Source organism: Callithrix jacchus, chromosome 4 (assembly GCF_049354715.1).
Source record: "Callithrix jacchus isolate 240 chromosome 4, calJac240_pri, whole genome shotgun sequence".
In the NCBI taxonomy this organism is placed as follows: Eukaryota; Metazoa; Chordata; class Mammalia; order Primates; family Cebidae; genus Callithrix; species Callithrix jacchus.
The window spans coordinates 13,220,218-13,244,387 of record NC_133505.1 but is presented as its reverse complement, the minus strand read 5'-3'; the positions used below and the strand labels follow the sequence as shown (position 1 = coordinate 13,244,387).

Here is a 24,170-nt window from a genome sequence, read left to right as displayed (position 1 = left end):
TTGTGTATTCATTCTTTTGTTCATTCATTCCTATTACATGACACTATGTGTGGTATAGACCACCAGCATCCACTCATATAACCCAAATAAGTCATTTTAAATAGTGTACCTCTCTCACCTCAATTTGTTAAAATGTGATAGAGGTGAAACCAAGGCTAAAGGTTGTTTCTCTCTACAGGCCAACTAGTTTTAGGATCTAATGAGCAATTGACCTGGGAAATTAAACAAAAATAATTTTACCGCCAACTACAGGCTGTACCCATAATCTAGGCTGACTGTCTCACAGACTTTAGATGCTGGCCAGGATCAATGACTCAGCACAAGTCAACCCCAGGAGAGAAACACAGAGCTCACCCCTGGCTGATTAAGGGCCAGAAGCACCCTTCTTGTAGGTGAGGAACAGAGCATGTGGCACATTTATGAATCACTTGTACTGGATTGAAAATATAAGAAGATGCCCCCAAGCAAAGGCACACTGAGGAGTGGGGACCAGAAAGGAACTGACCTGAGGAGCAGAAAAAAGCAAGACTATCAGCAGCTGCACGGCGGATATTACTCATAAAGTGTGGCCCCTGGGAAGACCTGGTTGAGGGCACCCTAAATCGCATGTCTTCATTGCAGCTCCTGGTCTTTCTGCTCAAACCTGCTCCTTCTGCCATTTCCCCATCTCAGTTGATGGCAACTCCATCCTTCTAGTTGTTCAGGTCAGAGACCAAGGAGTCATTCCTGACTCCTCATTTGCTTTCATACCCCACATCCGGTCTAAAATCTGCTTTTCACAATCTCCACTATGTTCACTCTGGCCTGAACTCCCTTCTTCTCTTGTCGGAATTATTGCGGTCATCTCAGATATGATCTCCCTAGTACTGCATTTACCCGCCAATAATCTATCCTCAACATGGCAGCCAGAGCGATCCTTAGAAAAGAAAACCACATCGCGTTGTTCCTCTGCTCAAAACTATGGGGACCTCCATCTCACTCAGGATAAAAGCCAAAATCCTTTCAGCAGCTCCTGTGATTGGTGCCCAACACCCTGTCATTTCCTCTCTGGCTTCACACCCTGGCCCTTTCTCCCTCAGTCACTCCATTGCAGCCACACGGGTCTGCTTGCTCCTTAAACACTGGAGACACATTCCTACCTTGTGATATTTGCAGTGGCTGTTTCTTTTCTCTGGGAGCCTTCCTTCAGATACCTGCATGGCTAATGCAACTCCCAGACATTTATGGATGTCACCTTCTCAATGAGACCTGTGCTGGCCATCCTATTTAAATTGAAACCCACCCCCCATATATATTTCTGATCCTCTCACTGGGTTTTACCTTTTTCCCTCCATGGTTTTTTACAGTTAACATGCTATATAATTTAGTTATTTATTACAATTATTGCTCTGAGTCTCTCTCCCCCTATGATGGTTAATATTATGCATCAACTTGACTGGACCATGGGGTGTCCAGGTATTTGGTTGAGTATTATTCTCAGTGTTTTTTGGATGAGATTAACATTTAAATTGGTAGACTGAGTAAAGCAGATTGTACTTCCTAATCAGCTGGATTGCCTCATCCGGTCAGTTGGAGGCCTGAATAGAACAAAAGTCTGACCCTCCTTTAGGTAAGAGAGAATTCTTACTGACAGCCTTTGAGCTGGGACGTTGGGGTTTTTTTGCCCCCACCCTGCCTTTGGACTCGAATTGAAAAATCATTGACTCTTCCTGGATCTCCAGCCTGCCAGCCTTCAGATTTGGACTGGAACTTATACCATCGGCTCTCCGGGGTCTCCAGCCAGCTGACTGCAGGTCTTGGGACTTGTCAGCCTCCATAAGCACATGTGCCATTTCCTTAAACACATCCTATTGCTTGTGTTTCTCTGGAGAACCCCTTACCACTTGAACAAAAGAGGGCAGGGACATCAGAGTGCTGTCTGTATTGTTCACTGCTATACCCCAGCACCTGGACCAGCTCTGGCACATAAATATATACCTGGACCAGTATATATTTGTTGAATAAATGAAGAAAAAATGAACCAGCAGGTAACAAAATCACTCTTTTTATAGATAAGAGTGAGCAAAATTGTCTTCATTTTATTACACAGTCATGACTGAATGGTCCTTCCAGCACATGCCTCATAGAAAGTAGTTCTGGTTGTACATCACGTTTTATGCTGTATTTATCCATACTGTTGGCCACACTTTCCCTTTGGGGTCAATGTCAAAGTCCAGGCTCAGCAATCTACAAGCACTGATAAGACTTGGAGTCCATGGGATTTCTGGTATACGGGAGCTATGGGACTCCACTGGACTTGGAAGTAACCAGAAATCCCTCTTGGACAACAAAGAAGCATCCCAGCTTAAGACCTGAAGATGAAAGATCATTGGCCATGAATGTGTGCTGCAAAAGGAAAAGAGCAATTTAGTGACTTTTTTCCTTAAAAACCCTGCCTTTTCACCCAAGTTTAGATGTATGAGAGAAGAAGCAAGAAAATACAGAGAAAGGACAGGAAAGAGACTGAAATTGTCAGTGGCAGGAGTTATTGGAAGTGGGGACAGGGCTGGCCAACAAATGACCTGCAGAAAAGACAGTACCAGAGGACAGAATCCCAGTGCATGGGGGGAGGGCTCTGCCAGCAGCCCATGCAGAGATGTTTGTAGCTCCTGAAAATAACGCTGTGCGTGCGTGTGTGTGTGTGTGTGTGTGTGTGTCTGTGTGTTGTAAGTGAGGGAAAACAGGCTGCTTTTCCTCCATTAAATGCCCTTGAAACCATCTCTATGGTTATAAGTGAGACAACCAGAGAGGAAGGGGCAAACGAATGGGCAGCCCAGCCGGTCTCTATGAAACCCTGCAGCTTCCCCACAGGCCTCTTACAGCAGCATCTCCCTGGGTCTGTTCAGAGAATACCAGTTTCTTAGAAAACTGTGGGTGAAATTAGAACTTCCATGGATCAGAAATCTTGAAAAGCATCAGGTTAAGCAAAGTTAAATAGGTTTCTTTAGTACCTTGTTGAGTATTTTGAAGTGAATTGTGGGCCACCAAAAGGGGGCGCCATATGCAGAATCCTCCCAACCCTGTTGATCAGGAAGCAGGGCTCTCATGTTGAGCTACTCACCAAATGGGCTAGTGCTCTTTGGGTTGCATTGCTTTATGTATCCTTCCTTCCTTCCCTCCTTCCCTCCTTCCCTCCTTCCCTCCTTCCCTCCTTCCCTCCTTCCCTCCTTCCCTCCTTCCCTCCTTCCCTCCTTCCCTCCTTCCCTCCTTCCCTCCTTCCCTCCTTCCCTCCTTCCCTCCTTCCCTCCTTCCCTCCTTCCCTCCTTCCCTCCTTCCCTCCTTCCCTCCTTCCCTCCTTCCCTCCTTCCCTCCTTCCCTCCTTCCCTCCTTCCCTCCTTCCTTCCTTCCTTCCTTCCTTCCTTCTTTTTCTTTCTTTTTCTCTTTCTTTCCTTTCCTTTTCTTTTTTTTTTGTAAAGATGCAGCCTTGCTCTATTGCCCAGGCTGGTCTCAAAGTCCTAGGTTCAAGCAGTCTACCCACTTGAGGCTCCCAAAGTACTGAGATTACAGGCGTGAGCCACCACGGCCAGCTATTTGCGCCTAAGAATAGCAAACAATAAAATCTTCGAAAGTTGTTATCCTTTAAACAGAAATAGAAAGCAGATTTCAGATTAAGGATCACGAGCTAAATATCAGAGGCTCGGTACAATAATGGCTCATCTACCCTCTGGGATATCTTAACACTCACAGGGGAGTTGCTGGAATTCTTTGCATCTACTGAGTTTGAGGTGGAAACTGTAGATTTACATCATCTCAGCCATGTTCTATATATATGAATCTCAGAGAAAAGATCTGGCCATCCCTCTACGGTGGATCACTTACGAGGGGAGAGACAGTGACCCAGAAAATTCATTTCCAATGGTGGATTTGGTAGTTTAAACTGAGATTTATCATTAGAAAGTAGACACAACAGGTGAAAACCAATCAGCGTGGTATTTGACATATAGTCAATGCATATCAAATGCTGTCAGAATGAAGAATGAATTTCAGTTCAAAAGACTTTTTTCTTGCTGTTTCAGAGAACTAATTTCTGATCACTATATATTGTCATAGGTTTTATAAAGCTGGTGAATTTGAATAGTTTCAGCAGTTTTCTCCAATTTTTGTCCCTAGGGATTATTAGTGAAGTCCCTCTGGGTTTAAGTAAAGCACAAGTCAGACTTTCAGCTCTTCAGCTCTAATGTGAAGAATCTCACAAAGCAAAATTATAGGTGATTATAAAATTCATTACTGTCAGAAGCCAGATGATACCTCCCAGATGGGGTAAGAGTTGGTATCTTCTCAGCTGAAATAAGCTGAGATCAGTAAGCTGAAATAAGAACAAAATACAAAATGAGATTCTTCTTAGCCACCTGGTCTGTTCTCTTATGGTTACTGTAAACAACGAGGTGAAGCTTTGGTTTTCAACTTAAGTTTCTCCCCGAAGCGTCTGGTTTCTCTCTGCAGCAATTTTGTATGTTGTTGTCATTGCCCGGTATTGATCCACTGCTTCCTTCCTGGATCTCAGATAATTCAACTAATCCCATGCCTTTGCCATGAATCCAGCATTTTCTGGAACTCATGTTGTCAAGCCGAGCCTCCTCTGTATCCCATATTCATTAGTTATGCAAAAGATATGTTTTCTCTGACTGAACTGTTAGCTTTTTTCACTACCGGTCATGTATCTGTCAGAACAACTATAATGAAAACTATAAATCTCAACCTGAGGGAACAGTTTTCTTGTTTATTTTGTTCTGTTTTTACTTCTTCCAAGCCCTGGTGTTGCATTAAGATTCAGGATATGAGCTATTGTGAGGCTGTTGTAACATTGTGGGTCATTGTGTTAAATGTTTGCATATCCATTCAACTTGACTTTCCATCTCACATAACCTGTCCTTCGGAAAAGTGTCAGACATTGAGAGCATAGAGAAAATTGTGGCCCACACATCATTTCAACAGAACTGTGTTCTTCTTCTGATGCATAACGTGTAGGTTTTAGAGTGAGCACTCCCTCACATTCTGCAGCGCGAAATCTAGAAATGACGAGAGATGAGAATCACATCTGTGAACAAGGGCAAAGACAAAGAATAGTAAGTGGGAAGTGACAAAAAAAAAAAATGTCTACTGTTCATTGTGTCAGTAGCCCCAAAATCCTAGAGAAGGCTTTGAATGATTCTGACAAGTTAAAACATATTGACAGTGACAATGTAGATTATTATCTGAAGGGTACAAAAGTGACTTCAGGGAAGGATTTTTAGCCTATGATATGCTGAATACTTTTGCAGAAAAGACTTTATATTTAAAACGTGCAATTTGCACCTGCAATCCGCGTCCCACGCTCCAGACCTCCGCCTTTCCAGTTCTTCTGAAGGTGTCAGTAAAGGCACATCATAAGGATGATCCTGGGCCCCCATGAAAAATTAAACTAAATTATAAATGGGAGGCTGTCATTATTATCTGCTTTTCTGTATGGCTAAAATCGTTTTAAAAACAAAAACTATTACTGAAAAAAATGTGCTAATGAGGTTGTGGAAAGATTAGCATCAAAAATTAAAGTAGTTTGTGCATGTTAAAAAGCTTCTCTCTGAGATACTAGAACAATGTAACTATCCAAAGCAAAGCAGTGCATCCCCTGGAAGACCAGGTCACCAGGTTTTATGCTCTTGAAGAATGATTTTTTTAATATAAGGAACATAAAGTTTAACAACCCTAAAATAAAAACTATATATGAACCGTAAAGTCTTATAAAGATGCAAAAATATTTCCCAAGGAGTCTGTTATTAGTCAATATAACGGCAGCTGTTATAAAATCACGTACTTGGGTGGTGCTCATTAGGTTTTGTTTCTTTAGATTGACTAAGGTGACAGTTTTGCAAACATTTTAAATTGTCTAAATTGTACAGGCATTTTTGAAAATCTCTTTATGGAGTATTCTGAAATCTCCAAAATGTTTCTGGACATTAAAAAAGATTTTATTTAATGGGACTCAACAAGAAGGGAACTAGCCTAGGGAAATACCTACAATTGCACCAAAGCAAAAGTTAACTCAATTGAACATTTCTGATTTCTTAAAAATTGTTTCTAACTTTAAATGGTAAAAATATGTGGGTGAGGGGGAGGAAGGCAGCAAAACAACCTGCCATGTGTACCTATGCAACTATCTTACATGTTCTGCACATGTACACCAAAACCTAAAACGCAATAAAAAATTAAAAATTAAATAAAAAAATAATTGTGTGCATACATATACATATATAAATACATAAATATACACACATGTGTAAGTATATATACAAACATATATAAATATACATATACATTTTTTTGAGACAAAATCTCGCTCTGTCACCAGGCTAGAGTGCAGTGTATTCCCTTAATTGCAAAGGAAATGTATGTACATGTTGGAAGATTTAGAATATATAGATAAACCAATAAAATTAAATAAAATTTCTGTGTTGACACTTTTTGATGTATATCTTTATTTTATTTTTATTTTATTATAATTTTTTTTTTGAGTCAGAATTTCAGTCTGTTGCCCAGGCTAGAGTGTAGTGGTGCAATCTCGGCTCACTGCAAACTCTTCCTCCTGGGTTCAAGTGATTCTCCTGCCTCAGCCTCCTGAGTAGCTGGGACTACAGCCACATGCCACCACACCCGGCTAATTTTTGTATTTTTAGTAGAGACGGGGTTTCACCATGTTGGCCAGGCTGGTCTCAAACTGCTGACCTCAGGTGATCTACCCTAGTCAGCCTCCCAAAGTGCTGGGATTACAGGTGTGAGCCACCACTCCTGGCTGATGTATATCTTTCCATATATTTCTGTGCTATGCACTTGCACACACATACACACATGCGTCCAAAGGGAAAAAAAACTGGTGAAACTTTACACAAAAACACATAAGCCAAAGTAATAATGATTGATATTTGGTAGTGTGGCTTACTAATACATACTGCTTGCTGTGAGCTTTCTTGGAATTTTAAATGTTGGTGAAACCCAAACTTTTTTTAAATTTTACTTGAATGCTATTAAGTTTCTTTGAGTTGTGGTGGTGATGCAAATTCCATTACCTTGAAATCATTCTTTCCAAAATGATAAAGTTCTGCATACATGCCAGGAACGTATTGATGGGATTTTATTTTTGTGCTTGTTTGTTTTCATTGAACTGTTTGAATTCAGCTCTTAGAATCATTCTTGATGGTTTGAATCGTCATTACTTAAAAAGTAAATTCATTGAACTGTTTGAATTCAACTCTTAGAATCATTCTTAATGGTTTGAATCGCCATTACTTACAAAGTAATTATTATTATTTTTGAAAACATCTCCAATAATGACATTTACAGGAAAAAAAAATGAACACCAACTTCTAGCACTGCTTTTTTCTGTGTGGTGGAATGCAGAATGTTTATTGTTTACTTATATTTTACTTCTGTATTTTCAGTATTTCACAAAGAGCATATATTGACTTTTATAATCAGAAAAAGAAATTAATTAAAAAGAAGTAGCAATGACGAACGATTTTCTACCTGATACAGAACTACATGAGAACCATGAGTTCCAGAAATAACAGGCCTATTTTGTTTTGCTCAATGATACATCTTTGAGGTCAAACTCCCAGAGTTTGTGCCATCTCTTACAAAACAGCATGAGTGGGACTTTGGCTTTCCTTTTTGGGTAAAGTTTCTACAAAGCTTGCTGTAGAAACTTTTGCAAAACAATTCCCTTACTTTGGGAGCTAAGCAGAGATGAAGCTGATAACGGGACTCAACTCTTCAACTTTAAAGCAGAAGCTAAGGTCATGAAGACATGGAGTCCTGAAATACTCTTCCCCAGTACAATCGCATCCAGCTAAGATAACCCTCGAAAGCGTTGGCTGAAAACTTGCAGTTTGCTCATACATCTCTTCTATGTGGGCCATTCCACCTTCTGTAAAAGCCACAGAAACTCGGGGAAGGGCAGAGAGCATGTTCAGTTCATCTTCACGTGAATTCTGAGAAATTATTGAGAATCAAAGAAACCTCAGTGAGATGTTAACAAAAAGTAGTCTGAGTGACCGCTATGTAAAAGTCATTGCAAAGCACCCTAGCTGCTAGACACAGCCGGTGAGCTACCACCGATGCACTCCCTTGACAGAAAACCAGGACACTTCTTAGATGAGCTCCTTCTTTAGTGGAAAACCCTTACGTAATCTTAATTGACATCAATGCAAATCAGCCTGTATTGATGAGTGTGCCTAATATATGCTTAATACTGAAACAGGTTGAAGTATCTCTCACAGACCCCCCATGACTTTCCGTCTGGCATCCCACACAACCAGCTTTGATGGAAGTCACACCAGCAATCTCATGTTCTCTTCTATTTTTGATTCCAACCTTGAAAGTTCAGGATGAACTGGTGAAGATAAGACTACTTTAAAGTACAGGAGAAAGCTACTGGCACAGAATAAAAGCAGTAATGTTTATTAGAATTGTGCAGATAGCTGATGTACTTAGTTCTCTCAGCATTGCTTTTTCTTTTAATGATGGCAGTTCTTCACATAATTGCCAAACTAGAGCAAAAGAAAACTTTCTCAATTTTTATGATGCTTTCAACAGACAACCAATATCAAGTATCTTCCAGAAGACTCTGTCTCCTCAGACTTTAGAGTTTGTTCTCGGAAGTTAGAGATAAACAGAGATGGCCTTGATAAATCTCTCTCACATTATAAATACACGGTTTCTGGTTCTTTTCTTCCTTGGGGCAGTGGGCCAGGTATCATCAACAATTCTGATATTCTGGCCTTTCTCAAAAATGTCATTACATTAAGAACATTATGACTTAGCGAATTGTTGAAGAAAATTAGGATGCTTTTCAGTAGTTCTGCCATCATTAAAAATCAGCTGCCTTCTGGGGAAACTGATGCCACACCCCTGATCAGGTGTTGAATTTGGACTGAAAAAAGAAATCCCCCAAAGAAGGAGATGTTTGCTTTCTAAAGAGTGCAGTTCCAGGGAGGATATTTAAAACTGATTTTTGGCAGCCATTAATGAGTAAGCATGGCGTAATTGTGTCAGGGGCCAGGAATGTTTAGAGGGGGTTTTTGTTTGTTCTGTTGTTGGGGTTCTTAGGGAAGGAATTGAAGGTATTTGCTTTCCCTGAACTGCCATTACCCCTGCACTGGTTTGCTAGGGCTACTGTAGCAAAGTACCCTAGACAGGTAGCTTATAAACAACAGAAATTCCTCACGGTTCTGGAGGGTGGAAGTCCAGGATCAAGGTGACAGCAGGGTTGGTCTCACCCGATGCCTCTCTCCTTGGCTTGTGGGTGCCGCCTTCTCCCTGTGTCTTTGTGTGTATCTGTGTCCTCATCTCCTCGCCTTATAAAGACACCAATCAGGCTGGGCACAGTGGCTCACCCCTGTAATCTCAGCACTTTGGGAGGCCAAGGTGGGTGGATTACTTGAGGTCAGGAGTTCGAGACCAGCCTGGCCAACGTGGCGAAACCCCATCTCTACTAAAAATACAAAAATTAGCCAGGTGTGGTGGTGCACGCTTGTAATCCCAGCTACTTGGGAGGCTGAGGCAGGAGAATCGCTTGAACCTGGAAGGCAGAGATTGCAGTGAGGCAAGATCAGGCCACTGCACTTCAGCCTGGGTGACAAGAGTGAAACTTCATATCAAAAAAAAAAAAAAAAAAACAGTCATATTGGATTGAAGCCCATCCTAATGACCTCATTTTAATATAATCATTTCTTTAAAGACTCTATCTCCAAATATGGTTGCATTCCAACCATATTTAAGATCTTTTCTCCAAATATGGTACTAGGGGTTAAGGCTTCAGCATGTTAATTTGGTGAAGAGGGGGCCAGAGTGCAAACCCTAACAACCGTGATCCAAGGTCTTCACACCAAATCCACAAGCCCTTTACTTTGTAGTGATCAGAAGGGAAAGAGAGAAGACAGGAAGATACGCATGAGTTTTCCACAAGGACTGACCAGCTTCTGCAGCAAATGTTTTTGTTTTTTCCCCTCCTTCAGTACAGAATAGCCAATAAGTCCACTGGGAACTTTGAGAGCACTTTGCTTTCTTTCTCTCCCTCAAACAGAAGTGTGCCTCTGCCCCTCAGCATATCTCAGTTAGAAGACGTATAAGGGGTGGGAAAGAGCTAGTCAGTGGACTTGGCCGGCCAGAGGCTTTGTAACTGGCAGATACCTCGGATATCACCAGCCACCTGTTGTGCACCCACAGGACACCTGACCCTTTACCAAGCATGACGTGTTCTCTCATTTACTCCTCATAACGTCCCTGTGAAGCAGGTATTATTGTCAAGCCTAGCTTGCAGATGGGACAAGGGAATCCTGGACAAGTTTGATAATTGGTATAAAGTCCCAGAGCTGAGTACACTGTGGAGCAAGGACTTGAACCAAAGAAGTCTCATTCTAGGATCTTTGCTCTTCATCTCTTCTTAACATCTTTCCCTAGTCTTATTGGTTGAGAAGAAACCTGTATGTAGACACTGACCGTATTTTTCTCAGCACCCAGTATTGAGAATCATCTCAGGGCCTCCCCAAGGACCTATCTTCTAGCTCCAGCTCCACTAATCGTTGCTAGCTGGTCTTGACATAGCAGATTAACCTCTCTGAGCTTGTATTCCATATGTAAAATAGGAGAACTGGATTATGGCCATGTTTCTCAAACTTCTAGGCTTGGCTGGGCGTGGTGGTTCACGCCTGTAATCCTAGCACTTTGGGAGGTTATGGCGGGTGGATCACCTGAGTCCGGGAGTTTGAGACCAGCCTGACCAGTATAGAGAAACTCCCATCTCTACTAAAAATACAAAATTAGCTGGGTGTGGTGGCACATGCCTGTAATTCCAGCTACTCGGGTGGCTGAGGCAGGAGAATCACCTGAACCTGGGAGGCAGAGGTTTCGGTGAGCCGAGATTGTACCAGTGCACTCCAGCCTGGACAACAAGAGAGAAACTCCATCACAGAAAAGAAAGAAAAAATAACTGTTTTAGGCTAGATCTATATTAAGAAATACATTTTATTTGGCAACCCAGCACACGCACACACACACGCACACAGACACACAAACTTCATAACCAAAACAAGTGTTTAATACCAAAATATCTATCCTTACTTCATATGAATGCTGCTATTTTTCAACCAATTTTTGTGACTTTTAAATACTAATTGTGACCTATTCTATTGGACTTGTCAAAAGCTGAACTAGATGACCCAGTTTAGACTCCTGGAATCCTAAAATCCTGTTAATCTATGTAGATGTCTGTTTGGAGCCTCTCCTATCTTAAATGCATATTTATTTGAAACAAATGAATATCACATATTGCAGGGGACCACATCCTTTTTCTGTCTGGTATGAGTTAACTGCATCATGGAAATAATAATAATTACTTCTATTTATTGTGTACCTCCCATATGACAGGGCTTTAAAATGCAGTATCGCCTGTAGCCTGTAGGTGATAGGTATTATCTCTGATTTATAGATGAGGAAACTAAGGATTCAATTAAGTAATTTGCTCAAGGCCTGTAGGCACCAAAGCTCATATTTGAACCAAGGCCATTCTAATTCCAAAGCCCTTCCATTCAACCTTCTTTTCAGAGGAACACAAGTAAAGGGGTTTAGAAGGAGAGGTAAAAGCTACCGCAGCTGCATATAATTTTTTTCCTAATGGTTTGCTGTCCCTGGCAGAAATGACTGTCCTCTGGGGTGTGAAGCCACCACTGTAACAATGATTGAAATCACCTAGGAAGCTTATCCAATCCCCCTTCCCTCACGCAGGCCACCAGTTACATCAGAATTACTAGGGGTGGAACCCAGTCCTCAGTGGTCTTTAAAGCCCCCAAGGTGGTTCTAATGTGTAGCCAAGGCTGGAAGCCATTGCTCTGAAATCTTAGGAATTAAAGAGCTGTAAGGAGCTTTTCTATTTTACCTCCTGCAAACAAGATTTAGTAAAATACTGCTTAAAGCTCTTTAGCTGCTTCCACAAAGCTGAAATATAGGACCTTTGCTGTTTCTTTGGTGAACACATAAAAATCTGATAAACAATGCTATCTGCTTTTCAAGGCCTAGAGAAATCAGAGAATTCTAAGGATGTAGGTGAGGAAATGTTTCAAGCAACAGTGGTATTCTGGGGAATCTGTCCCTGTGATACTTCATAACGCAGCTCATGTCATTGTGTTTTTTGTTTTTTATTTTTATTTATTTACATATTGTTTCAGACAGGGTCTCGCTCTGGTGCCAGGCTGGAGTACAGTGGTGCAGTCATGGCTCACTACAGTCTCAAATTCCTGGTAATTCTAATTCTCCCAGGACTGGAGCTTCCAGAGTAGCTGGAACTACAGGTGCACACCACCATAGCCAGCTCATTTTTGAAAGTTTTTGTAGAAGTGGGGTCTACAGCCTGTGTTGTCCAGGCTGGTCTCGAACTTCTGGCTCTAAGTGATCCTCCCATCTCATCCTCCGAAAATGGCAGAATTACAGGTATGAGCCACCATACCCAGCCAGCTCATATAATTCTGAAAGTTATTTTTATATAAATGGAGAAGTCAGTTGAATTAGCAGAATTGACTGTAGGCCAAGTGGACTGGGGACAATGTAGAAAGCCAACGAAGACTAAAGTCACTATAAGTAAGATAAGCCATCACATTTTCTCAAAAAGAGCTGGACGCAGTGGCTCACGCCTATAATCCAAGCACTTTGGGAGAACGAGGTGGGTGGATCATTTGAGGTCAGGAGTTCAAGAGCAGCCTGGCCAACACAGTGAAACCCCGTCTCTACTAAAAATACAAAAAATTAGCCAGGTGTCATGATGGGCAGCTGTAATTCCAGCTAGTCAGGAGGCTGAGGCAGGAGAATCGCTTGAACATGGGAGGCGGAGGTTGCAGTGAGCCGAGATCTCACCACTGCACTCCAGCCTGAGACAGACTGAGACTGTATCTCAAAAGAAAAAAAAAAGGAAGGGGTGCCTCAGTGAAAGAGTTCCACTTTTTCACATGGATAATGGTAACTATGGTAAAACCAGGAAGCCTCTCCCAAATCATTTTCCCACAGGAATAGGATGATGTCATTTTACTAACCTTCCAGTCTTACCCAACTTTATACTGGGGTTATTGCAATGTCTATTTTCCAGCTGAAATATGAATGATCAGTGCACAATTTCACTGTGTTTCATGAAGGGTATTTGAAATGGGGGCTGTGTCATACTGCTGGCTTTTCTCTACATCTCAAAACACAGCGTTAATAATGTTAAAAATATCTGCAATTTTCATACTTCAGACAGTAAAAGCACTGTGGCATTATCCTAACCACGAACAAATGCGTGCTATTCTCAAAGACTGTTTCTTTAGTCCCCTGGACAGATGGTAAGTCCTGAATTCTGCTGCTTGGGCCAATGCAGATAGAGGTGCTATGCTTCTGCTCTGTCTGTAGTTAACAGGCCCCGATGTTTGACTGCTTACAGAATGACGTGGCCACTCTTCTGAAACCCATATCGGAAAAGATTCAGGAAATCCAGACTTTCAGAGAGAGAAACCGGGGGAGTAACATGTTCAATCATCTTTCGGCCGTCAGCGAAAGTATCCCTGCCCTTGGATGGATAGCTGTGGTGAGTCCAAGAGGAATGTTGCCTCTTCACCTGTCACACGTTTGGAGTATTTAGGAGAACTCATAGCTTAGCTACCTTCACGCTTCTTGCACTGAAGGAAGCTTCTTCCTAGTCTGAATCCACCTGCTTTCTCCTACCCTGTTTCAAGTTCAATGCCTTCTGTGCTGAGATACTGTAGATGTTATCAACCTTTCAGAGCAACATTTGCCTCCCACTTTAAGTCCACGTCTCCATTGCTTTGCTTCTTCTTTAAGGCATTTTCTTTCTTATCCTATTTTTTTTTCCTTCTATGCTTGGGTGATGGTCCTGTTTTCTCAGTCCCCCAAACCTGGTCCTTATGTCAAGGAGATGAATGACGCTGCCACCTTTTACACTAACAGGGTCTTAAAGGACTACAAACACAGGTACGTACCTTCTTTTACTGACCAAATTTTCAGTTGATTACTTATTAGACATTTGTCCCAAAAACTCAATACAGTTAGCAACTGACTCCTTTCCAAGGCTCTACACGAATGAACTATAAATTTTAAAGGAAAATGCTAATCTTTGTAGATAAAGTGGAAAGTGGAATCAGTTATCCAGATAATACATGCATTTTAGAAAGTCGGCCTCTGTTCTCTTGTAATGAATAAACTTTCCCCACTTGAATGCATGTCACTATTTTATGTATTCCCACAGTAATCAGAGAGCTTGGTGATGGAGCAACCCTGTATGGTACAGAAGTTTTACACTGATCAAAGTAGAGTTGGTGGGTGAGCTAGAGAAGAGAGGAGGAATCAGGAAACAAAGCGTAAATCAAGAACAGAAATGAGGTGAAACAGCAAACCAGAGCAGTGAGAAGGAAACCAGAGACTCAGTTAAGATGAAATACAACTGGGGTGGACACAGACATCTGTAAGACTAGCAGCCATTCAGAGTGCTGCTCAAAGTATAGATGAGTCTAAAACCAAGGGGCTTTGCCTTGTGAACCAGCATGAAAGGGCCTTGCATTCGACAGCACAAGTAATAGATCCTAGAGAGACTTAAAGCTGGAGTCAGAATAGAAAATAGGGCCAAACGGAGATGTGGCAGAGCCGAAGAAATACCAGGAAAATGTGTCCTAAATATTTAAGGGATATCATGAGATTCCTCCTCCTCTGATAAGGTCGTGCCTTGTACTCTAAACAGCTGGCTAAATGGGATATGGCTGGTGCCTTGGAACTAAGGGAAGGGATGAGGCGAATATAAGAGCAACAGTAAGAGCAACAAGCTTCTACCTGCTTCCGGCCCTGGACTTGAAAGTGGATCTCCCTCAGAGCTCTTAGGTGGCAGCAGCAGAAGTGCCCATTGGTCAGCAAATGCAGAGGCACCTGTTGACATCTCATGTGTTGACCCAGACTGTTCAGGTGGAAGGAAATTAAAGAACCTGCATTATTGGATTATTGCTTCAATTCATTTTTTTTTTTTTTTTGAGACAGCGTCTCACTCTGTCACCAGGCTGGAGTGCAGTGGTGCAATCTTGGCTCAGTGCAACCTCTGCCTCCCAGGTTCAAGCGATTCTCCTGCCTGAGCCTCCTGAGTAGCTGGGACTATAGGCACGCACCACCACGCCCAGCTAATTTTTGTAATTTTAGTAGAGATGGGGTTTCACCTTGTTGGCCAGGATGCTCTCGATCTCTTGACCTCCGGATCTGCCTGCCTCAGGCTCCCAAAGTGCTGGGATTACAGGCGTGAGCAATTGTGCCCAGCCTCCATTCACCTCCTTGTTTTGCTAATGCAGATCTGAAAATCAGAACCAGAAGAAAAGGGTCTACAACAATATAAGACAAATTTTATATCGAATATAGAAAAATTGCATAAAATATATAAATAAATATCGACTATACTTCTAGGCCATTTATCAATATTACATATTCAAAATTTTCATCACTCTTTCTTTTGTAGATTATTTTTTATTTTAACAAATATTAAGGCTGGGCGTGGTGGCTCACACCTGTAATCCTAGCACTTTGGGACGTCGAGGTGGGTGGATCACCTGAGGTCAGGAGTTCAAGACCAGCCTGGCCATCATGGAGAAACCCCATCTTTAAAAAAAAAAAAAACAAAAAAAAAAACACAAATATTGAGTAGATACAAAAGAATATTTATAAAATATACGTGAGGTGTAAAGAATTACAATACAAAATATACCTAAACATCCATCCCTCAGGTTAAGAAATATGTAACAATATTTTTTTACTACAAAAAGCAGTCAAGGTGCTGTGGCTCAAGCCTATAATCCGAGCACTTTGGGAGGCCGAGGCAGGTGGATCACTTGATTCAGGAGTTCTTGACCAGTTTGGCCAACATGGCAAAAACCCATCTCTACCAAAAATACAAACATTAGCCAAGCGTGGTGGCATGCACCTGTAATCCCAGCTAACTCAGGAGGCTGAGGCAGGAGAATGGCTTGAACCTGGGAGGGGGAGGTTGCAGTGAGTTGAGATTGTGCCACTGCACTCGAAATGGCATATGTTCACCCAAAAGCTTGTACACAATATTAGTTGCAGCCTTGTTCATGATAGCCAATAGGTGGAAATAACTCAAATGTTCAACAGCTGATGAATAGATAAATAAAATATGGTATATCCACACAATGGAATATTATTGGGCCATAAAAAAGGAAATATTAATACTTTTGCCATGTTGGCCAGTCTGGTCTCAAACTCCTGACCTCAGATGATCTGCCCACCTTGGCCTCCCAAAGTGCTGGCATTACAGACGTGAGCCTGGAATGGACTGTTTATTAATTTCTTGGTCCTGATAGTTCCCAAATCCATCACATCTTTTCTTGAACTCCATTAGTTTTCAATAATTATAAGCAACTGAAAGCAGTGACATCAGATTCCATATCATAGTTTCCACTTTATAACTGTTACCCTATTTTGAGCTATCGATAACCTTAAACTTTAATTTTCCAAGGAAAAATAGTTACCAGCCTGTCCCCAGGGAGAGAGATTACTGTACCCCGACATATTATCTGGGACCACTAAAATAATTTCTAAGCTACTTAATTCAGTCAGTGCATCAATGGTTATTTCATTCCAAAAGATGTGCTTTAATTTTTATTTTTTTGATTCAGGCAGCAGCATGAATGAACCTTGAAAATACTGTGCTAAGTGAAAGAAGCCAGGCACAAAGACCACGTATTATATGATTACATTGATATGAAATTCCAGAATAGTCAAATCTATATAAACAGAAGTAGATTAACAGTTGCCTAGAGCTGGGGAAGTTTAGGGGAAACTCAAACTTTTAAAAGTTTAAGCTTTTTTTTTTTTTTAAGTTTTAAGTAATCACTCCCTTTGGAGGATTAAATGCTGATGGGTATGGGGTTTCTTTCGGGGGTGATGAAATGTTCTAAGATTGATTGTGGTGGTGATTGCTCAACTCTGCTGAACTAAACTATTGAATTGCATACTGGAAATGGCCAAAGTGTATGGGATGTGAATTATATTTCAATAAAGCTGTTATATTAAAAAAAAAAAAGAAAAAGAAAAACAGCCATTGTGTTCCCCTCACAGAATTTAGTTGTTCCATGTTGCTTTTAGGAAGAGGAGCTTTAGCAGATGGAACTCCTAATTCCAGGAGTTCGGTGAGCCTCTTTTCTTCTTAGGGGCTCTGCCCAATCTGAGAAAACTTTGGTTAAAACCATTGTGCTAAATTACAGACTTTCTGCATTGAGGCAGTTGTGCCCAGTGATATGCCTCCAGATGTTGCCATGTTGAATTAGAGATTTCAGAACTGTGTGACACGCATGAGAAAGGCATCAGAAATATGCAAGATGGCCTGTTCTTCTCACATAAAAATAGCATTTCAGAAAAGAGCAAGTTTCAGTTGCCAAACCTAGATATCATATGACGGCATGAATGTACACCCCTAGTGACTTCTTTTGTTCAAGATCTGCAGACACACACCTACACATGCCAGTTCAGGACAGCTCAAGCACATCCTAGATTTTTGCCTTTTTACCTCTCACCCTTGGAGACTGTTTTTATTAGTGTCTCATTTCATCAGCTCCTGTCCTTCTCCCAGTCCCTCCTTGAGTAGATGTTGGGGCTGTGGCTGTGAGGGGTTCCCCCCAGGTAGCAGCATAGTCAAAAGGGTTGGACTTTTCTACATGTTTTTGTTCACGAAGAGGGTTCAGTATTTGCCCCTCCGTGTTAGCTCTAGCAATTAAGTAGAAAGTGTCTTCCAGTAGCACCAAAGATGACTCAGTTAAGCTCAGTGGACCACCTCAAGACTGTACAAGAAGCCGGAGAAATGCCACTGGAGGTGCAAATGCGTTCATTTTTACCACTAGGAGTAGTCAAACCAAGTAGCCGATGAGAGAGACCTTTGGAGCTACTCTTAGCTTTTGGGTTTTGACTCTGAAGGTGAGACAAAGCGACAGTGACACTTTTCATAGATTTTATTAATATAATCAGTCCATCTAAAAATGAAGAACAAAACTACACTCACATTTTTTCTCTTTGTGGAGTGAATAATTAGGACTTCAGTTCCCAAGTTCACTCTTTCTAAATGGCATGCCTTGATACAACAGGATTTATGGTGAATAGCTAAATAAAATATGGTATATCCTCACAATGGAATATTATTGGGCCATAAAAAATGAAATATTAATACTTTTGCCATGTTGGCCAGGCTGGTCTCGAACTCCTGACCTCAGGTGATCTGCCTGCCTTGGCCTCCCAAAGTGCTGGGATTATAAAGTGCTTGGATTCCCAAGTTCACTCTTTCTAAATGACATGCCTCGATATAATAAGCTGGTGGTGCTTAGGGCTTTTCAAGGTAAACAAAATACAATATGTCTAGAGGTAAGTCATTGTTGACGAGAGCTTTAATAATGGAGATTTCCATTTGTGATTATCTTCAGATTAATGGCCCAGGAACATAATTAAATTCTTAACTCAAATGTTATCATTTTCACATTTACCCAGTCTTCTTTAAAGTGAGAACAAATATATTATGGGTAAAAATTGCCAAAAGGAAATGCAACTATTTTTGCCTATCCGTAAGTTTAATTTTTCTAACAGTTCTTTCAATCTTGTATGTTAATCCTCTTATAAAAGGTAAGTATTTTACTAGCCCTTGGTTCAATAAAATCAAGATAAAAATATAGGTGATACCCTGCCTGGTTCATATTGTCATTCAAAGTATGAACCTAAGGGGATTTAAATGCCCCTTTCGAAGTAAGAGGTGTTACCTGTTTCTAAGAGATCAATTTTCTTACTATACCCACTTCTTTGTCAGCCATAATGACTAAAATTCTCCAATTTGGTTACATTTTAACCAAATGATTCAACAGAATGATTAGAAAATGAACCCAGTGATTTTTTTGTTCTTTTTAATACCATTCTCATTCCTGGGAGCATATTGTCTCTCATTTTGCTTCAGGAGCAGTGTGGAAAGAAACAGTCTCCCCTCTCCGCCTCCCTCACATGAGGCCTGACAAGGACAGTGCTAGGACACCCTACTCAAGTCAGCTTAGTTCTGTCGGGTCCCTCTCTGTGTTCTGCTCCATACCTGGACTCAGGGCACCCAGCCACCTGCCACCTCCCTTCAGGAGAGTGCTGGGCCAGCTTCCTCCCAGGGTTGCCTTCTGAAGCCCTTCACAGTGCTTGGGCTGCGAGGACAATTGCTACGGACTCCAGGGCCCTAGTCACTAGATAACCATGTGACCCCACAGTCTTTTTACAATTGTCTTTTCGATCCTAACTCCACTTTCTTCCGTTCTCTTTTATAACAAAGTGATTTGCGCCATGTGGATTGGGTGAAGTCATATTTGAACATTTGGAGTGAGCTTCAAGCATACATCAAGGAACACCACACCACCGGCCTCACATGGAGCAAAACAGTAAGTACCAGGCCCTCCTCCACATGTGTAAAAAAAAGGTCGTAACAATATATACACCCTGTGGCCCAGTGATCTCATGCTTTAACATCTGCCTTGAGGAAAACCTAAGATGAAATGTCCATGTAGAGGGTGGGGCACAATGGCTCACACCTGTAATCCCAGCACTTTGGGAGGCTGAGGTGGGTGGATCACCTGAGGTCAGCCTGGCCAACATGGCAAAACACTGTCTCTACTAAAAATACAAAAATTAGCTGGCTGTGGTGGTGGGCACCTATAATCCCAGCTAGTCAGGAGGCTGGGGCAGGAGAATCACTTGAACCCCGGGAGGTGGAGGTTGTAGAGAGCCAAGATTGTGCCACTGCACTTCAGCCTGGGTAACAGAGCACGACTCCCTCCGAAAATAAATAAATAAATAGTTATAAAATATAACTGTTACATTTGTATAAAATAAATACGATCCATAGGGCACATCAGGCCTCATGGATTGCCATGACAGCTGTTATTTATTGAGCACCTAGTATGCCAGGGGAAAATTCTGTTCAAATGGTAAAAGCAAAGTACCTACTTCACTTCATTAATGGAAGAGTGAAATGATAAAGTTTTGATCAGATATTAAAAATGACTAGAAAATCTTTTGACAAGCTTTAAGACATATGCCTAGAAATAGGTTTCCTGGTATTTTTATCTTCTTCTTCTGAAGTTTGGGAAGCAATTTAAAAATATATTATAAAAATTATATCGTTGAATTTTAAAATTAAATTTCTTTTAAATTATTAAAAACTACTTAAAGGTTCCAAAGCATAGTCCATAGTGTAAATCAAACTAATTTCTCCTCACCTACTATGGCCTGTCAACATTCCGGCAAAACGAAGGATAAACAGTGATAGCCAGAGTCACAGCATTCTTGCAGAGAAGAGAAAAGGGCTACTAGAATTAGCTGATTGAATGGTCTTTGGGAGGAAAAAATAAAACAACATCATTTCGTTTGCCCACTGATCACAACTCTATGAAAACTATGTATTTATAAAATGATCATGAAAGCATATAGAAATATGTGGTGTTGATATTCACAGACACCACAGTATTCAGAGTTTTTTAATTTAATTTTTGGGGGGGGCAGGGTTTCACTGTGTCACTTAGGTTGGAGTGCAGTGGCGCAATTAGGGCTCACTGGAGCCTTGACCTCTTGGACTCTAATGATCCTCCTGCCTCAGCCTCCCAAGCAGCTGGGACCACAGGCATTCACCACCACACCTGGCTAAATTTTGCATTTTTTGTAGAGACAGAGTTTTGCCATGTTGCTCAGGCTGGTCTCGAGCTCCTCAGCTCAAGGAATTGGCCCTCCTGGGCCTCCCAGAGTGCTGGGATTACAAACATGAGCCACCGCATCTGGCCCAGAGGTTTTAAAAAAACCCATTCCAGCCAGGTGCGGTGGCTCACACCTGTAATCCCAGCACTTTGGGAGGCTGAGGCTGGTGGATCACCTGAGGTCAGGAGTTTGAGACCAGCCTGACCAACATGGAGAAACTCCATCTCTACTAAAAATACAAAATTAGCCGGATATGGTGGCACATGCCTGTAATCCCAGCTACTAGGGAGGCTAAGGCAGGAGAATCACAAGGGAGGTGGAGGTTGCAGTGAGCCGAGATCGCACCACTGCACTTCAGCCTGGGCAACAACAACAAAAAAAAGCCCATTCCATCATAAAGGACACAGTCCATTGCACAAAACTCCTATTGGCACCACGAAAAGTTTATGACGACCTTAACGTCTCAAGTACTTTCAGTAATTGTTGATTTTTTTTCTATTTTCAAATCAGATTTTGAGATTTGCACTCTGTAGGGGTTTCAGTGACTGACAGCCTGTTGTTTGAGACCTGCACTGTTCAAGGGCACATGGCTTTACAAAATCACCCTTCCCTGAGTTAACAGTTGGAGCTGAGAGTCCCTGATCCCATCTCCTAACCTCGGCCTCCAGACTGCAGCTGTGACCGGCAACTGCTGCCCCGTTCAGTTGTCAGGGTTCGGTGCCAAACTTTGAGCCCAGTGATTGGAAGAGAGTCTCTGTGTGTGTGCAAGTGCACCGGGGTGGATGGGGTGAGCTGGGTGGGAGGAAGCAGCTGTGGAGTCATCTGTCTGGAATTTCTTCTTGCATTTACCGTGGTAGATGGAATCTTGTCATTTCTATGAGCTTTTTTCCAACATGAAGGCAGCTGTCAGCTAGAAAGACCCCACGCCAGAAACTACTTGCTGGTTTTCAGTTAGTTTCATCCTTGGGACCCAAACCCTTTTTCATATGAGTTAGTGTGCTTTCCTCCGTGCGAAGCTTTCCATGGCTTTATTGAATAAATGGATCTTTTGGCACAAACCCAATAGCAACACTGTTACTCAGCATCCCTCGCAGTTGGTCAGATCTGTAACATTCATTGGGAGTTCCTTCAAATCAGACAACTAAAGCCAAAAGACTAAGGCCTAGCCTTTACACTTATAATTACTGAAATAATTGATTTTTTTTTCCTACAAAAGTGTTTGTTTTTTTGAATCTGTAATTGCAGACTATGATTCTGTTCTGAAAAAGTTCTGTTCAGAAAATTCTGCTCAGAAAAAGGTCATGAAAAGAATTCTCTGAGTAGGATAAATACGAGTGTTTTATTAACTTTCGGATGTTAACTTGTTGACATATTTCTGTGCTTTCCTGTGTTTCTGAATTACTTTAGCTTTGGGAACAAATAGAATAGAATTATGTGTAGAATAATAGAGTAATTAAGTTTAGAGTAATAGAATAGAATAAAACTGTGCATGAATGAATGGATATACGTTCTTACATAATACTGATGTCGTTCGTTTTCGTTGTTATTTTTTGGGGGGTTTTGTTTTTGTTTTTGATACAGGATTTTGCTCTGATGCCCAGCCTGGAGCACAGTGGTGTGACTGCAGCTCACTGCAGCCTTGACCTCCTGGGCTCAAGCAATCCTCCTGCCTCAGCCTCCTAAGTAGCTGAGACCACAGGCGTGCACCAACATGCCTGGCTTGTTTTTATATTTTTTTTGCAGAGATGTGATTTCACCATGTTTCCCAGGTGGTCTCAAATGGGGTTTCACCATGTTGCCCAGGCTGGTCTCAAGCTCCTGGGCTCAAGTGATCCACCTGCCTTGGCCTCTCTTAAGTGCTAGGATAATAAGCATGAACCACTGCACCCAGCCAATGTAATTCTTAATAACACGGGTTTTAAAAATCCATCCTATACTCTATCATTCATCCTAGCCTCTCTTGAACCTCCAGGAAAATGCAAGTAGTTGAGGGTGGTTACAATTACAGACAAGGTGGCGTTCCATTTTTCCCAGAGTAAAACACTTTCAGATCACTTCTTTTCCTCCAAGTAGGTATTTCTTTTTTTTTCTGTTTCTTGGTGTAGAGGCCAAATGTCTGGTAACAAAGCCCAAGTTTCATAGCTTACTTTTGATCAAATTAAAACTCAGCCAGAGGGTGCCCTGCCTCATTATAAATAATACAGACTCTGTGGCATGTCATTAAATACGAACGTGTATGCCTTGTACATTTTCAAGTCTTCAGGCCTCTCTGGCCTCCTCATGCTATTTACAAGAGAAAACTGTTCTTAAGCTTTTATATCTAAATTTTCATTTAGAACTTGTACCAAACCCACACCTTAGGGCTGTTAATCAAAGGGAACCGGCAGAGTCCCAGATGATGTATTTGTTGTCCATTGGCAAAGCTCACTCTTCTCCTGGACAGCTCTTCCCCGGAGTGACTCCGGCCAGCGTACCTGACCACAGCTGCTTCGTTCTACTTAATTAAGTTTGGGCTTCTAGGTCCCTTTTGGGGCTCTGGGTGGCCAGTTACTCTCATTCTCCTATGGAAGGTTCCACGTTGCTCAGCAGGGGCTAGAAGTGTCATCAACTAACAAAGGAGCCTCAACTGCACAGACAGATAATAAAGTTAGGTTGGAAGTGAGCTCTGTGAGTTCAGCCTGACAGAGACCACATAATTAAACCAACATGGCTTAAGCATCTACTAGGCACCAAGTTCTGGGCAAGGGGCTGAGAACACAAAGAGGGACAGATGGCGTTGTGGACACAATTCCTGTCCATGGAAATGAACACTCCAGCTGAAGAAGATAAGCAATGCACCATGATAGAATAGGGGGAGCCGCATGCTGGGGGCATGCACAGGGCATGACGCTTGCGTAGACCAGGACAACGTGGAAAGTACAGCCCGTCCTGTAGTGCAGCGTGGTTCTGGGGCCAACAGCAAACTGGGCACTTGTTAGAAATCTCAGGCCCCTTGGCTGGGTGCAGTGGCTCACGCCTGTAATCCCAGCACTTTGGGAGAGTGAGGCGAGTAGATCACCTAAGGTCAGGAGTGCGAGACCAGCGTGATCAACATGGCGAAACCCCATCTCTACGAAAAATACAAAAATCAGCTGGGCGCGCTGGCACAAAACTGTAATCCCAGCTACTTAGGAGGCCAAGGCGAATCCCAATTCACCCTGGGATCAGTAGCAGTGACTGGAACCCTAATACTGGGATAGCAGTGACTTGAAAACAGATAGGGTTCAAACACATTTGCTAAATCCGCTATATTCATTTGTCATCATAATGAAAATTCCAAAGTGTTAGTCCATTAACTATAGATCGTGTCTGTTTTTCAAAAGCTG

General features: G+C 41.9%; 1 protein-coding gene across 13 annotated transcripts in view; it reads left to right on the top strand.

Moving 5' to 3' along the window:
* Window positions 1-24,170, top strand: part of CAP2 (cyclase associated actin cytoskeleton regulatory protein 2) — a 142,193-nt gene that overhangs the window by 92,555 nt on the left and 25,468 nt on the right. For all 13 annotated transcript variants that reach the window (XM_035294829.3, XM_035294827.3, XM_008993922.6 and 10 more), the window contains 3 exons: window positions 13,478-13,621; window positions 13,940-14,025; window positions 19,391-19,496. In XM_035294829.3, coding sequence (XP_035150720.1) covers window positions 13,478-13,621; window positions 13,940-14,025; window positions 19,391-19,496 — 336 coding nt within the window. The remainder of the gene's footprint in view (window positions 1-13,477; window positions 13,622-13,939; window positions 14,026-19,390; window positions 19,497-24,170) is intronic.